The sequence below is a fragment of the Doryrhamphus excisus genome, linkage group LG16 (assembly GCF_037039965.1).
Source record: "Doryrhamphus excisus strain RoL-2023G ecotype Guam linkage group LG16, RoL_Dexc_Guam_v1.1, whole genome shotgun sequence".
NCBI lineage: Eukaryota > Metazoa > Chordata > Actinopteri > Syngnathiformes > Syngnathidae > Doryrhamphus > Doryrhamphus excisus.
The window spans coordinates 377,440-392,241 of NC_136372.1; the positions used below are offsets into that span (position 1 = coordinate 377,440).

General features: G+C 54.6%; 3 protein-coding genes and 1 non-coding gene across 12 annotated transcripts; 1 reads left to right on the top strand and 3 right to left on the bottom strand.

Moving 5' to 3' along the window:
* Positions 1-19: 19 nt before the first annotated feature.
* grap2a (GRB2 related adaptor protein 2a) lies at positions 20-5,469 on the bottom strand. 5 transcript variants are annotated; one of them, XM_058048582.2, is made up of 8 exons: positions 3,080-5,469; positions 2,480-2,583; positions 2,328-2,419; positions 2,143-2,262; positions 1,848-2,025; positions 1,382-1,477; positions 1,226-1,318; positions 20-1,138 (listed from the first exon to the last, which is right to left on the bottom strand). In XM_058048582.2, the coding sequence occupies exons 2-8, from the start codon at positions 2,555-2,557 to the stop codon at positions 944-946; spliced, it is 852 nt and encodes a 283-aa protein (XP_057904565.2). In that variant the 5' UTR covers positions 2,558-2,583; positions 3,080-5,469; the 3' UTR covers positions 20-943. The 5 variants fall into 5 exon arrangements, 3 of the variants coding, with proteins under 3 accessions (XP_057904565.2, XP_078653630.1, XP_057904564.2); XM_078797504.1 differs by having other exon boundaries at positions 20-872; positions 909-1,138; positions 1,226-1,477; XR_013630062.1 differs by having other exon boundaries at positions 45-117; positions 196-1,138; positions 1,226-1,477.
* On the bottom strand, positions 3,418-3,488 carry trnag-ccc (transfer RNA glycine (anticodon CCC)). The gene has a single exon. It is a non-coding gene; the product is annotated as a tRNA-Gly (tRNA).
* Positions 3,899-11,450, top strand: LOC131102841 (ras-associating and dilute domain-containing protein). Of its 3 annotated transcripts, none has more exons than XM_058048419.2 (16): positions 3,899-4,351; positions 4,661-4,978; positions 5,206-5,441; positions 5,940-6,256; positions 7,118-7,780; positions 7,901-7,938; positions 8,014-8,162; positions 8,234-8,346; positions 8,795-9,014; positions 9,089-9,261; positions 9,675-9,819; positions 9,947-10,090; positions 10,131-10,421; positions 10,769-10,854; positions 10,924-11,063; positions 11,135-11,450. In XM_058048419.2, exons 1-16 carry the CDS (start codon positions 4,233-4,235, stop codon positions 11,223-11,225), a joined length of 3,243 nt encoding a protein of 1,080 aa, XP_057904402.2. In that variant the 5' UTR covers positions 3,899-4,232; the 3' UTR covers positions 11,226-11,450. The 3 variants fall into 3 exon arrangements, with proteins under 3 accessions (XP_057904402.2, XP_057904401.2, XP_078653618.1); XM_058048418.2 differs by having other exon boundaries at positions 3,902-4,351; positions 9,944-10,090; XM_078797492.1 differs by having other exon boundaries at positions 3,908-4,351; positions 9,944-10,089; positions 10,157-10,421.
* LOC131102863 (uncharacterized) lies at positions 5,477-14,788 on the bottom strand. 3 transcript variants are annotated; one of them, XM_078797494.1, is made up of 9 exons: positions 14,474-14,788; positions 12,702-14,222; positions 12,537-12,630; positions 12,382-12,458; positions 12,200-12,316; positions 12,024-12,124; positions 11,117-11,945; positions 5,859-6,145; positions 5,477-5,787 (listed from the first exon to the last, which is right to left on the bottom strand). In XM_078797494.1, exons 2-5 carry the CDS (start codon positions 14,163-14,165, stop codon positions 12,311-12,313), a joined length of 1,641 nt encoding a protein of 546 aa, XP_078653620.1. In that variant the 5' UTR covers positions 14,166-14,222; positions 14,474-14,788; the 3' UTR covers positions 5,477-5,787; positions 5,859-6,145; positions 11,117-11,945; positions 12,024-12,124; positions 12,200-12,310. The 3 variants fall into 3 exon arrangements, with proteins under 3 accessions (XP_078653620.1, XP_078653619.1, XP_057904475.2); XM_078797493.1 differs by lacking the exons at positions 5,477-5,787; positions 5,859-6,145 and having other exon boundaries at positions 12,200-12,458; XM_058048492.2 differs by lacking the exons at positions 5,477-5,787; positions 5,859-6,145 and having other exon boundaries at positions 12,200-12,458; positions 14,426-14,788.
* Between the last annotated feature and the right edge of the window lie 14 nt (positions 14,789-14,802).

Genomic DNA, 14,802 nt, shown 5'->3' on the forward strand with positions numbered 1-14,802 from the left:
GCAGCAACACAACTCATCAGGAAGTAGAAGAATGTCAAGAAACATCCAAATCCTTCATCCTGGTCTTCATCCTGGTGGAGCAGACGGCTTCCTTTCAGGTGATCACATGACAAGCAGCTGATCAACAGCAGGCCGATTAAAGGGATGTGGATTGCATCTTCTTTGCCGACAGCGTGACAGGAAGGAAGTTGGCACCTGAGGAGAGTGCTAAAGCTAGCAGGCTAACAAGTCCGTGGCAGTCCTTGGCAGCCTCTCTTCTCTCAAGGTGGCGTTTCCATTGTGCTGTTGCGTAACCATGGCAACAGGACCCGACAACAGCCAGACCTTGAAAGCTTCACGTGTACTTTTGTTGTTGTAGTGCTCGTCCAACGGAAGACACTAACTTCTCTTTCTCTTCTTTCTCTTCTTTCTCATCTTCCACATGACTGATCAGCTGTCAATCACACCAATCAGTCAAAAGCTGTAGCACTACTACTACTACTACTACTACTACTACTCCCTCCATAGTCATCCTCATCAATATATTCATCAAAATACAAGACTGTAAGACAACATGGCTGTACGTAAGACAACATGGCTGTACGTAAAACAACATGGCTGTACGTAAAACAACATGGCTGTACGTAAGACAACATGGCTGTATGTAAAACAACATGGCTGTACGTAAAACAACATGGCTGTATGTAAAACAACATGGCTGTACGTAAAACAACATGGCTGTACGTAAAACAACATGGCTGTACGTAAAACAACATGGCTGTACGTAAAACAACATGGCTGTACGTAAAACAACATGGCTGTACGTAAAACAACATGGCTGTACGTAAAACAACATGGCTGTATGTAAGACAACATGGCTGACTTGGATTGATCTGCTCAGACAACTACGTAGGTGAAAAGTACGTGAGCGGCCATGTTGTGAAGGACAGCACTGATTGTGAAGTCAGTGACTGTACGTCTTGGGGGCGTGGCCTGTGCCCAGCTGTTTGGTGTAGTTGGCGGGAAACAAGCCGCTCTTGTCCCTCAGCCGTCCTCTCCACCACGACGGGTCCGATCTGTCCAGCACCTCGATGATGTCACCGGCGCAGAAACCCAACTCGTCGTCTTCCTCGGCGGTGAAGTCGTACACGGCCCTCACCTGCAGCGCCGACACGGACCACAGCGCCTTTTTAGCAATGTGAGGGGCGTGGTTACAATGTGGGGAGGGGGGGGGGGCTGGTCTGACCTGGGCCAGATGTGTGACGTCAGCACCGACGGGACCGCTTCTTCCCGTTTGGACCGCACACTGAGCCCGCTCCTCCAGACGCAGCATCTGGGCCTGCAGAACGACACCATGACCTTCAAGCCCCAACATGGCGGACGTGTCCCGTTCTGCTTGTACCGCTTGGTGGCGAGGATGATCCGAGGGTCTGCTCGGGGCGGCGGCCGTCGTCGTGGGGGCTGAGCTGGGTGTCTCAGGTAAACTTCCTCTCTTCATCTTCGACAGGGTGGAAACATTTGGGCCAGTTTTTTACAGGAAGTATGTTTTAAAAATAGTGTTTGGAGATGATGTTTTTTTATAGTGTTTGTTTTTAAACTACAGTGTTATTTCAATAAAGTTCATTTCAAAATTCCTCCATCCATTTTAGTGTAACACATCAAGTTTTTTTTAAATGGTGATTGAAATGAAATCTTTTTTAAATATAGTGTGGTTTTAAATGCTGTTTCTGAATCATTTTTGACATGACTTTTTAATGAAATAGTTATATAGTAAAATATATATATGTCTATCTTTACATTGTTCTTGAAAGTGTTTTTTCAATAAAGTTTTCAAATAGTGATTTTTAATGAAAGTGTTTTTTCTTTACCGAGCGTGCCGCGGGGGGGCTCCCTGTGTCCGTGAGGTAGATCTGGGTGGTCTTGGAGATGGACGTGGTCTTGTAGAAGTCCACCAGCTTGTTGAGCGAGGTGAACATCTCAGACCACAGGAAGTAGTGGCCTCGGCGGTCCCGCATGACTTTGAAGTGCTGCACCTCGCTCTTGTGTCTGGTTCAAAGTTCAAAGGTCATCTCAAGTTGCACCCTGTAGCAGCGTGCTAACAGGTGTTAGCTGCCAGCACGAGCTAACAATTCTCATCTGAGCTAACCGCAGCGCAACACTCACTTGACGGAGATGGAGAAGTTTCCGGGTGAACTTTGGCATCCTCGGATCACAAAGTGTCCGATGTCTTTGGCGCTCAGGAAGTGTTCCGCTGTGCCGCGAGTGGCGTTCTCCTGGAACCAACTACCAACATCCACACGTCAAGGCACACCCACCAAGACCTGCAGTGAGGAGGAAGGATGTGGCACCTGGGCGTCCGCATGGCGATGTAGTTCTTTGGCACCAAGCCTTCCTGGGCGTCCATCTCGGCCTTCAACCAGTCGCCCTGCGTGCTTAAGATCTGGCAGCGCCGCAGAACATCAGCAAGGGTTGGAAGCGCTTTTGGCAAGACCTTCCTCACCTTCATAACATCGTCCTTCTTGAAGCTCAGCTCGCCCGACATGGACGCCGTGAAGTCGTACTTTCCGGTGGCCTCCATGCTGGCGACACGACGCTGCCAACTTCCTGTTGAAGCGGAGAGGTTTCTGTTGCTCTTTGAGCGCTTGGCTACGTGTGGACACGTGTTGCTACGTCTCCCTGCTCTACCTCATGGCAGTAAAGGTCCTTTCAAGGTACTGGTGCAGATAAAACAGAAACGTGGGCCAGCCCGGGACGTTCTGGTGCCAAAGTGATCAAACATCGACTTTCGTTATCATAAAGTGCCACATGGAGTCACAACACATGGCAGCAGTTTATGAAACATCTACTGTATGTTGGTGAGGAAGAGCGCCCCCTACTGGTGAAGCACCAAATGATGGAAAATTCCATCATGTTCTCCCAGTGTTGGAGCAGCAGTAGTTTGAATAGTCACTCAGGAAGCTGCTAAGCGGACGAACACTTCATAAAAGCAGACTACAGGAAGTGAAAAGAGCTAACAATGTCCCAGCGGACTGAGAACAGCAAAGCCAATGGTTTTCCATGAGTGGTTTTCACCTGATGGACGTTGAAGCTAACATCTTACCTGCTGAGGCTCACCCAAGCCTGGTTAGGATCCCAACATGTTTAGCAGCGAGCAGGAGCTCTGCAACAAGTCCATGCTCCTCAATAAAGGACACACGCACACACACACACAAACTCTGCCTCGTTTAACCACATTAGTCACTTCCGGTTTTCAAAACTGGTACACGTGCAGATCTCATTCAACGTCGACAAGGCGTTTCCAAGCTTAGTATCACACGTAGCCGCATAATAACATGGCTAGCGTGTGTACCGGGCCTCCGCCACAGCCAGCATGCTAATTTAACACTTTATTAAGTCTGACAACCTTTAAGGTACTGATCTGTGATGACGTCAAAAAGTTGCGCCGCCCGGGAATCGAACCCGGGTCGCAAGAATGGGAATCTTGCATGATACCACTACACCAGCGGCGCCCTGCGCGCTAAGCGAGCAGATAAGTACTTTAGTTGAGTTTATCATGTCATTATTCATCTAACCGTCACTATGAAATCGTGAGTCGGAAAGGGAATGCCAGACAGAGATGACATACGCTGCGTGTCGACATGGAGGCACAAAAACAGTTTTTACATGGCTTTCACTGAATGCCCCTGGGCTTTGGCAGTTACCGTTGCTGACCACTGGATGTCGCTACAACCCTAACCCTAAAAATCAACATTAAAGTGAAACGTTAACAGTGAAAAAGTCAAAAGCGTCACATGAGACACACAAGAACTAACAATCTACAAAAGCACCCACACATGGCAGCTCAATCATATTTACATCCTTCATTTTAAATCAACGTTATGACCAGCACGACTCGCGCGTGCGTGTGCCAATTTCTTCCCGCCTCCTCGCGAGGGAGCTCGTGCGCGTGATGCTGCGGTGACGTTACCAAAGGGGTTCTGTGTCGAGGCGGCGGCAGGTTGAGTCCAGTCATCAGTGGTCTTCTTCTAGACCGGACCCCTTTCGAGACCAGCCCATCCCAGCCCGGGTCTTCCACAATGATCTCCCCTGTGAGGAAAAGTTCTAAAGTTATTACATCCGTGAGTGTGTCGTCATCAAGCTAGCCCGTCTCGTGCCAGCCAGGAGGGATAGTTGCGTCCTTGGTCATGGTGTCTTCGTGGGACATTTTGGATGATAATGCTGCTGGAAGCTTCCAGGGACTTTGCTGAAGGAAGATGATTGGCGAGGAAAGGAGCGGCCACGGCAATAAACAAGCTGGGGTGGCTTTGTTGATCCGCTCCCCCAAGAAGAGACTGGTCCAACTGGGCCGGAAAGCCAGCAATGGATCAACACAGTAAGCCACTGGAATACGATAGGGCCTGTGTACTAGTACTATGTACTGAATGGCTGTATGGCTAGTGAAGCTCCTACAGGTGCTTCACTAAAGTGAAAGTAGAATGTAAAAGTGTCTAATACTGTCTGATAGGACACGAGAACCACAGGAAGTGGTTGGCTTGAACTTAAATGGTGTAAAAGTATATGTGACAGGGAGGGGAGTGTCCCAACTCCTGGTGTACATTCCTCAACTTATTTTAGGAGTCTGACACCTCCTCTTTGTCTCAACTCATTTGCCACAAAGACTTATCTTCTGTTTCTGTCCCAGGTCCAACAACTCGGTCAGCACCGTGCGCTCCACAGAGAGCACGGGAGTCCGGCAGCCCGCTAAGTCCAAAATCCGCCGCCACAACAACCGCCTTTCAAGCGTTTTCAACCGCAGTCCCGTCCTGGGCGACGCACCCGGCCGCCCGGGACGAGCGCAGCTCCAGGCGGAAGACGACCCGGCCGAGCTGTCCTGCCAGGTCTCTGTCCCGGGGATCCTGAAGATCTTTGGCAGCGACATCTGCCAGGGGACCAACTACAAGAGCGTGTTGGCCACCACTCAGTCCAGCGCTAAGGAACTGGTGAAGGAAGCCCTGGACAGGTCAGACAGCGCAGCCAAGATGGCACCAGAATGTCCCATTCAAGTGATGAGTGTATGGATTAGCATGTGATAATTGTCCTGCATCCCTACTTGCCAAACATGTTTATTTAGCTTATTTTTTTTCGTCGTGGCTAATAATGCAAATTCTATGATGAGCTCCCACCCAGCACCCCCACAAATACAACCCAGACCATGAAGCAGGAAGTGGTGGACTTGTTGATGTGCAGGTACTGTCTGGAGGACGAGGATGCCGGCGGCTACGTGTTGTGCGACGTGATTGGCCAGACGAGTGGCGAGACCAAGTGGAGGCGGGAGTGTTTCCGCGTGGTGGGGGACAATGAGAAGCCCCTGGTGCTGCAGTCGCTGTGGAAGCCTAAAGAAGGATTCTCCAGACGCTTTGAAATCCAGTGGAGGTCCAGCGTGGAGGAGCAGCGCCTGAAGGAGCGGGACACGGTGACAGCAGGTACACACGTTGGACTTGGAGGGGGGGGGGGGGGGGGGGTTTAGAGAAGATGCTTCGTCAGCCCTTATTGCAGCCTTCATTGTCCTCCTTATCTTGGCTGGAGGAGCTCATGGACGGTGGCCATGGGAGGCAAAAAGCTTCTCTTATCTTTGTTGACGACAGACACCCATGCAACCCCCCTAGGAAGCTCCGCCCACTGACCACCCGCTGTCTCCTTTTCCCATCACTTCACTTCCTGCTGACAGGGATTAGCTCGCTTCCCAGACCTGGTGTTGAGGAATGTTATCTCCTTTGTCATTTGTGTTTGCTGTACATCCAAAGCTGAAAGGTATCTTCTCCAGCAGGACTGTGGAGAAAGGAAGTGGGGCTCATTGAAAGGAATATGAATGTGACATCCTGCTATTTCACATCACATACGGTGCTTGTTCTTTAGCGAGGGTCCCAGCAGGTCCCAGCTAATGCCAGCTGACATCTTGTCCCGTGTCTCTGGGGTGTCAGGCATCAACGCTCAGGCCCGGAAGCTGCAGAAGAACCGCTCCAGAGCCACCTCGCTCTTTGTGGACGGGAGCGTGGAGGATGCGGACGGGCTGGACTTCTGGAGAAGCTTGAGCGAGATGGACCTGAGCGGCATGGGCAAGGAGGCCAACGCAGCGCTCGGAGAGGAGCAGAGGGCCGAGGCGGACAAGGAGGTCGCGAGGCTCAGCCTGGAAAAGGAGGAGACGGAGAGCAGCGATGACAACAGCACTCAGTATTCCATCCATCCGCCTTTTGACTTCCCCTACTTCCTGCTTCTGCACGGCTACTGCCATCGACAGGTGAGACAGGTTGTTTACTCAGCAGAATTGGCCATGATACCTTGGACGTTCCAACCCCCGCCCTTGGAGAGCCTCTCCATCTTAGGTTGTTGCAGACTAATTACTCGTTAAATGTGGCCTCAGCGACCCCTCCTGGTCCAGGTTGGTGTTCTCCTGCATACCACTATGCCTGCCAGGTACTTTCATGATTTGTGGCAAGGAGGTGGCGCTTGCCTTGGTGGAGGTCTGATTTGTTCGGCGGAAGGGTGAAGGTCAACACAAGCTGCCAGAAACACCCTGCAGGTGTGGTGTTGACAAGCTGAGACAGAAAATCCACTCAGCAGCCTCACGAGACTTCAGGATCAGGACTGAGGGACAGGAAGTCCACGTGGCAGCCCAAGCTTAGTTACACCTTCGCTTGGCATCAGCGCTACAAACGCCTGCTTCCCTCCTGGCGGGCGCGTGCGTGCTGCTGCGGCCCCCAAAGGGGCGCTGGCTGGTGGCCGCTTGAGTCCAGGCATCAGCGGTCTTCTCCTGGACCAGCTCAGCCCAACGTGGACACACGCTGGTGGCTGGCTCTGAGGAGGAGATAAACCCGATTAGAGGCGGGTGAGTTATTCTTAGAGGACGTGAGCTCCCTCTGTGGGGGAGGGGCTCCCTCCACCGGCGCTGCAGCGACCCTGAGGTCAGGACATCCCAGTCGTCTGGCCAGTAAGACCTTCCATTCCTGCCTCACCCTCCAGCTGAGCCGCTCAGCTTCCAGAGTGTTACGTCACGACTCAACCTTCCATCAGGACAGCCAGCTTTCCTCTTCAGGAATCATCTGGCAGTCCTGACGTCAGGTTGCCGGGCAGCTGTGACGGACGGGTGTTGTTCTTGCAGGATTTTGTCATCTACCTGATGAGCGGCAGCAGCACGGTGCTGGGCTGCTGCCGGGAGCACTGCAGCGGAGACGACGAGGAGAAGTTAAAGGTGGACATCCTGCTCTTCGCTCCTGACGTGTTTCCTCAGCACTGCTGTGTCAGACGCGTGGACTCGGCCGCCGAGCCCACAAAGACTGTGACCGTGCTGAAGCCCCTCCACGGCGCCCTCGTCACCAGAAACGGTTTTGTGCTGAAGGAGGAGTCGGAGCTGCACCCCGGAGACCTGGTGGGCTTGGGGGAGCACTACTTGTTCATGTTCAAGGATCCCACCGGCGCAGCAGGAGCCTTGCAGGTCCCTCCTTGGATGGGCAGACTGTGTCCCGGCTCAGACGCGCCGCCCTCATCCACCTGTCAATCATGCAGCTCGCCTACCGCCATCAAGACCCGCGCTTTCCCGCCTCGCTGCAGCGAGCCTCAGGTCCTGCTGAGCTACGAGCCTGAGCAGGAGGAACGGGTCCTGCAGGAGATCATGGACATGTCGGAGCCCAGCGGACCGGCACCAAAGCTGACCGCCGCCTTCCTGCTCGGCCTCTGCATCCAACACTCCGCCTCCTCCTTCCAGCTCCGTCACTTCCGACAGCTGCTGCTCCGCATCGCAGCACGCATCCAGCACGAGGTCTGGGTGAGTACACTTGGTGTCCTCCAGGACTGCCATGTCGTGACGTGGTTAGACCTGAGGACAAGCAGGTACCTAGGAATGGAGATATGGGAGGCTGCACTGACATAAGTTGGTGTGTGACAGGACAAGACCAAGGAGCTAGCTAGCATGCAGACAGGAAGGTGAGCAGACCAAGCTGCACGGTCCAAGGAAAGTAGAAGCTCCATGTCATGATGTCACATCCTTCACCTCCTCAGCGGGACTGAAGGGACGCTCCTCCTCAAGACTGAAGGTCTGATGTCAGGCCTGCGGCCGCTGGCTCTGTGGATGGCCAACTCCATCGAGCTGCTGCACTTCATCCAGCACCGAGTCCCTCAGCTCATGGCCTGGAGGCGGGACCGCCAAGGTGAGCCGCAACCGTCCACGTGGAGCCACACCCTGCCGCACTGCGTCTGTCACTCACGCTCATGGACGCAGGTCTGAGGGATGAGGACGTGTCCTTCACCCGCTCTGCCTGTGAGGAGGCCATGACGGTCCTGGAGGAGGTCATCATGTTCACCTTCCAGCAGTCGGTCTACTATCTCACCAAGGTGACACACACACACCCAATGAGGAGGGTGGGCGTGAAAGACAACAAGGAAACACGACTCATGTTAATGTCCCTCTGGATAGTGCTGCCCTTTCCATGACAACACAAACACACCATCACACTTCTTCCCCTCTGCTGTGGAAGTATACTAATAACACTATCACACTATATAGATAACACACACTCTGTCATTGGTTAGGAGATGCGTCCCAACACTTATGTCCAAACACTATCCAGAGAGAGAGAGAGAGTAGTGTTTCCAGAGAGGAAGAGCAAGTGTGCAGGAGAGGAAAGGGAGGGAGGAGTGTTTCCTTTCCTGCCATGACTGAGTAAAAGATAAGAAAGCAGATTTAGAAATGAGTCAGCTCCTCCTCTAGTCTCCATGGCAACAGCGCCTGCCCCCCCCCTCCAATCCAGAGAAGGTAGTAGAGCGTGTCATCCTTCCACAGAGTATGTACTCCGCCCTGCCGGCGCTGCTGGACGGGAACCCCTTCTCGGAGAGCGGCCATCTGCGGGTGCCGGACGGGCTGAGCAGCATCCTGGATCTTCTGCAAGAAGCTCTGCGGCTCTTCAGCGGCTTCCAGGTGCACCCCGACATCCGCTTGCAGCTGTGCGCCTACCTCTTCTTCTTCATCAACGCCTCGCTCTTCAACACGCTCATGGAGAGAGGTAGCACCAAGCCACAGATGCTTCCATGTTCCTTGATGATGATGATGATGATGGTGATGGTGTGCTGACGGCAGGCTCCGTGGTCGGCTTCTACCAGTGGTCTCGTGGTGTCCAGATGCGGGCCAACCTGGACCTGCTGATGGACTGGGTCCACGGCGCCAGCCTGGGCGACGTGGCCACCGACTTCCTCCAGAAGCTTTCCGCCGCCGTCAACCTGCTGGCCACGCCCAAAGAAACCCTCCTGCAGGTCAGCCGGCGTCGCCGATGCTTCTCTACTCGCCACTTCCTGTCTGCCAGCACACAACATGACACACCAAGACGTCATCAAGGCCCCCCCGCCTGCTTTGCTGACGTGGTTCACACCTGGACTTATTCTGGGTCTCTATGATCCAGATGACTTTTTCCCAGCAGGACCACTTCCTTTGAGGATCTGCTGTACATATCAGTAATATCCCTAAGTAATATCAAAGTATTATCCCAAAGTATTCTAAGTAATATCAACGTAATAGTAGTAGTAGAGCTTTCATGTCAGGCGGCCAGAAACGCCTTAAAGATGGCGTCCACGCCGCAGTTAGAGGGCTGACGGCGTGCAGGAAGGAGATGTTTGTGAGTACGTGATGTGTGGAGGACGCTTCCCGAAGGTGTGTTTGGTGTTGGCAGGCGTCGTGGTCGTCTCTGAGGGCGGAGTTTTCCTCGCTAAATGCGGCCCAGCTTCAGCACGTGCTGAGCCAGTACAGCACGGGGAAGAACCCCCCCGGCAGGTGGGATCCTGGACCGGACCATGCCGAGGAGGCGGCCAGGACGGGTGAGTGTGATGGCGGTACGGGCCGACCTCTTCCAACACGATGACCACGCCTATTTGGCCTCCATTGTTGCACCAAGGTTCCTCGGCATAAAGTGCTGAGTCATGCTGAGCTCATTGTGTGCAGCAGACATCCTGGAGAACTTTGAGCAGCACCCCCCGCTCATCCTGCCCAGCAGAACCTTTGTTCTGGACCCGAGCAGCGGCAGCCGTGACCCCGCCCTCCTGGAGCAGCTGGCCCGTCTGAGAGAGGTCATAGGTCAGGGCCAGGAGGTCAGTTGAAGAAGGGGAAGTTCTATGATCTTATGGCATGTTCCTGACTGGAGGATCTCCTCCTCAGACACTCTCATCACACAGCGGAACCCGCCGGAGTCCGGTCCACCGGGACCGGGACACCCCCTCTCAGGCCACGCCCACTGAGACCCCCGGTTGTCACGGTGACCTGAGCAGCTGCCAGGAGGTCCTGATCCATAAACTGAAGAGTCTGCAAGTTGACAGCCCAAAGGACCACCACAAGAACCTCCGTCTGGACCCCTCCTGCGTCCTGACACGGCCCGACACCCCCCAGGGCGCACAGCAGGAGGCGGAGTCTCAGCAGGGCGCTGGTAAGCTACACGTGCACACGCACACGGGCGCACACGTGGGGTGGAAGGAGGAGTTCCATTGGCTTTCATCAGTGATGATCAGGGATGACGCGTCGGTGGAGCGTGGTGCTCCCATGATGCTTTGCAGGCCGCACCTCATCCCAGCCAAGAATTACAGACTGCGGGTTACATTCCTGGAAACACGGGCACCCCCGTTGCATTGTTCTCCGTTAGACGGCGCTACGGTTGGAATGCTTCCTCACTGTGGGACGTGCACCTCGCTGTTGCCCCCTGCAGAGGGGAGGAAGTACTGCAAGGACTAACAGATGGCGAGCACCACGGATATTTAGGCTGCCTTTGTCCTGCAGGAGAAGATGACGGGCGGGAAGACGTGTTCACCGTGGAGATCCACAGAGGACCCCACGGCCTGGGCCTGGCGCTCGTAGACGGCACGGTACGACGTCACGCCGCTCCGGCCAATCACACGCCTTCCGCTGTTTCAACTTTTGGTGTCTTGGAGCAGAAGACGGCGCTGAGGATGAGCGGAATCTACGTCAAGTCTCTGGTTCCCGAGTCTCCCGCCGCGCTGTGTCGACGACTCAAGACGGGAGATCGGATTCTGGCGGTGAATGGCGTCAGCTTGGTGGGTTTGGAGTACAGCGTGTAAGTATGCCGCCCCCATGGTGCCCCCCCCCCCCAGCTCTCCTTGCACTCACCTCACCTTTCCTCCACAGCGGCCGAGAGCTGATTCGCTCCTCAGGAGACTCGCTGAGACTCTTAGTGGCCAACATGGACGCCAACAAGAACTCCCACTCCAAATGCTGAACAGGAAGTCAAGCCTGCTTCCTCACACTTCCTGTTTCTCACACACACACCAAAGAAAACAAAAAGTAGCCCTGCATGAAAAGTCCTCCAAAGTCATGTCAGTATTTGATATCCTTACACTCCTTTTCCCGTTTTCTACTTAGAAACTATTTTCTCACGTGGAATATTCATACAGTTCTTCTTCTACAGGGAAATTAAACTTACTTTGTCTTTGACTTGTTGTGTCCATGTGGCAGCGCCCTGCTGTGGTCACCAGGAATGTGGGCGGAGGGCTGGGTGTGTCCGCACGCCACAAGCCTGTTTTATATATAAACATAAAATATATCTGTGTATTTATAGACTGTGGCATCTGACCACTAGTGTGTGTGTGTGTGCGCGCGTGCGTCAACGGGGCACACGTGTCTAACATACATCAAAATAAGAATCAAATCTTGGTCACGTTTGAGGTGAACTACAGCGGCTGACCAAAGGAAGGCTCATACTACCGAATAACATTCAAAGAGATGTCATGTGGCGCCCCCCTGTGGCAGCTTGCAGTACTACGCCCTGCACATGTAAATGGTGAAACATTTTATTTTAAACATCAACAATTCAAAATGCTTCATGTTCGGCTGAGCTGTGACTAGCATGACTGCCGATCGCCGCCGATCGTCTGCCGAGTCCGAGCGGCTGGCCTCCATGTTGGGACCGGTCCCAGCCAGGATGCTGCGGCACCTGGAACTAAAGCGAAGGCAGTCAGAAGTTGCAGGAAGTAGTCTATTCTCCACCTGAACATAAACAAAGAGGTCAAATGTTTACCAGGAAGTTTGTCTTGAGCTCACGCCACCCTCAATGACATCACAAGGCAGAAGGCGTGGTCCAAAGGCTGCCCCCCGGGGTGGGGGGATCGGTGGAATGTTCTGGAAGAAAAAGATTGACACATGAAAAGACGGACCTTGGCCACTCTTAGTTACTTAGTCCAGTAATCTGATTACTTTGGGATGGCCGTGGTCATCGCTCCTGTGTCACATGACCATCTGACATCACTCAAAAAGGCTGAGTCGGCTCGTCCGTTGTGGTCGACGTCAACTGACGGACCGCCACGACTAGCTCTGACGGAGATGACACTTGAAGGTCAAAGGTCGTCACAGCAGCCATGAAATGCAAACCTGCTGACCTGTTTGTGACGTTGATGCCGGGTCATGTGATGCAGGCCACACCTCATGGACAGGTTGTCTTCGTTTAGGATGCAACCTAAACACACGCACACACGCGCTGGTCAAACACACCCACGTGCGCACCCACGTGCACACCCACGTGCGCGGAGGCTACCTGAGTGTCGTGCGCAGGTGTAGTGGTAGCTGCGTGTGCATCCTTTCTGGGAGCATCCCATGATGGCGCCAGATCGCTGGCACGCCGAGCACACCTGAAACAGGAAGTAGCATGGAGTCACGGAGTGATGACACAGCGAGCAGACGCCATTGGACCCCGACTGACAGTGCGGCGTGTGACGCTGGCCGCCTCCTCCAAGCCGTACAGCTTCCCCCCCACCAGGAAGACGCCGGCGCTCCAGACGCCGCAGTCCGCGTGGATCCAGCGCTCGCCTTGGTCGCAGCTGGGTGAGGGGGCGTGGTCGAGATAGTAGGGTCCGTGGAGGTCGCCGAGGCCGTGGGCGTTGGTCACGTGACCGCACAGGCAGCAGAGCGGCGTGGCGGGATCGGCGGCGGCGTGGCGAGCCAGATGGAAACAGGAAGTCTTGGGAATGAAGCCGGAAGACGAGACGGAGGCCGTTTTCTGCCGTGCGTCCTGCGTGAGCGCGTCTTCCTGCTGGTTGACCACCGTGCAAAGATGGCGGCGCATGCGCACAAATGGGTGGAAGATGTCCGAAGTCGTCGTTCTCTTCCTTTTGGACTGTCGGACTTTGAAGAGCGCCTCCGGTGGCGGGAAGAGGGAAGGCGCGGCTCGTCGGCTCCCTCCTCTTCTGGTCGCGGCCGTCTTCGTCCTGCCAGCTGTGTGGGCCCGCCTCCTTCCTTCTGTCTGTTTGCGTCTGCGGGCGGCGAGCGGCCTCTGGTGCTCATGCCGAGGCTCCGCCTCTGCCTGCGACGGGGAAGGAGGACGAGCGTCGTCGGAGCCGGAGGAGCACAACGCGTACGTCATTACGCTGTCAGAGTCGCAGCTCTCGTAGTAAATTCCCACCGCGTCCTTTTTCACACTTCGTGTCAGGCGGTGACGTGGGGGGCGGGGCAAGGCGGGGCGCTTCCTGCGTTTGAGCTGAGTGGGCGAAGATTGGACCCGCTCATCGTTCCCCAAACTCCTCTGACGCGTCTTTTGTCTTGGCGGGGTCACCGGCGTCACGGGAACCTCCACCACGTCGCTGTCATTGCTGGAGATGTCCGCGCGAGAGTAGGCGGAGTCGGCGTAGGCGGCGCACAGGTCCGACAGGAGGACGACGGGCCTGGCGTGATGCGGCGGGATGTCGGCCGAGCTGTCGGACGACTCCGAGGAGGAGGAGCTGTCTCGGCTCGGCGAGCTCGGAAGCTCGGTGCGACGACAGCAGCCTCGCACGGGCGACAGCGGTTCCAATGTACGTCGCACGCCGTCGGCCACGAAGGAGGAGCACAAGAGCGGCTGCTTGGACGTGGACACCAGCACGATGACGTCAGAGCTGCTGTCGCTGTCCTCCTCGCCGCTGCTGTCCCCGTCGCCGGGCCCGTAGAAGCCGGAACACCACAGGTCTCCATGGACGCCATCGCGGTAGAGGCCGGGACCTAGCGTAGCGTTGGCGTAGCTGCCCGACTCGGCGCCGGCGCCGTCATCAGGCAGCAGAGCGGCCCTGCTCCTGCAGGCGGCGTGGACGTGGGGGCTCGCCGGGCGTCTGTGGTACCACTCTGGTTTCTTGGCCAGGTCCCTAATGGGGGCGTGGCTTCTGGGCACCACAGAGAAGCCCTTAGACAGGTCCATCGTAGCCGCCTGGGACCGCCCCCATCGCTGAAAACTGTTTATTTGCCGCGAGTCAAGCTGCAGTAATACACAAAGTAGAGGAGCAATTAAAACACTTTTTAAAAAACACCTGAGCTCTTGAATAGATTTCAAGTATGTTTAAAAATGCATTAGCAATATAAACATGTCATTCAAATAAAACTTTATCAGCAGTTTCACCAAATTCACAAACAATAAAGACGGCATGAGTTTACGAAGAAACGCCGTTTGTTCATGCTAACCTTAATAAAGGTACGATGTTCCAACAGCAATGAAAAAGAAGAGCGAACCTGTTTGGTCTTGGCGGAGGCTTCAATGTTTACTCTTTCCTCTCAGTCACGGAACTCTTATCTTATCTTACCTTATCTTCAATCGCACCCACCACAGCATGCTAGCTGCCTAGCTAGCTTTAGCACGCACACGGCGCCGTTAAAAGTCACCAACGTGTTTGCCTCGTTGAAGGACGAGCAGCCATGAAGAAGACGCGCTGGCAACACGAAGCAGGCATGAAGTAGACATGTTCTGTACTCATGTATTCATGTGGCGTGGCGACCTAATGGCAGCTGGCTAATGTCAGCTAGCTGATGGCAGCTGTTATCCTGGCGAAGTCAAGCTCCCC

Excerpts from the sequence above, each read along its gene's own strand:
- grap2a (XM_078797504.1), bottom strand. The coding sequence starts at position 2,557 with ATGGAGGCCACCGGAAAGTACGACTTCACGGCGTCCATGTCGGGCGAG. Across the intron at positions 2,420-2,479 it reads AGAAGGACGATGTTATGAAG|ATCTTAAGCACGCAGGGCGA; the intron begins GTGAGGAAGGTC and ends CGGCGCTGCCAG. Across the intron at positions 1,478-1,847 it reads GCCCCCCCGCGGCACGCTCG|ATGAAGAGAGGAAGTTTACC; the intron begins GTAAAGAAAAAA and ends ACCCTGTCGAAG.
- LOC131102841 (XM_058048418.2), top strand. The coding sequence starts at position 4,233 with ATGATTGGCGAGGAAAGGAGCGGCCACGGCAATAAACAAGCTGGGGTG. Across the intron at positions 4,979-5,205 it reads GTGAAGGAAGCCCTGGACAG|GTACTGTCTGGAGGACGAGG; the intron begins GTCAGACAGCGC and ends GTTGATGTGCAG. Across the intron at positions 6,257-7,117 it reads ACGGCTACTGCCATCGACAG|GATTTTGTCATCTACCTGAT; the intron begins GTGAGACAGGTT and ends TTGTTCTTGCAG.
- LOC131102863 (XM_078797493.1), bottom strand. The coding sequence starts at position 14,165 with ATGGACCTGTCTAAGGGCTTCTCTGTGGTGCCCAGAAGCCACGCCCCC. Across the intron at positions 12,631-12,701 it reads CCAGCGTCACACGCCGCACT|GTGTGCTCGGCGTGCCAGCG; the intron begins GTCAGTCGGGGT and ends TTCCTGTTTCAG. Across the intron at positions 12,459-12,536 it reads CACCTGCGCACGACACTCAG|GTTGCATCCTAAACGAAGAC; the intron begins GTAGCCTCCGCG and ends GCGTGTGTTTAG.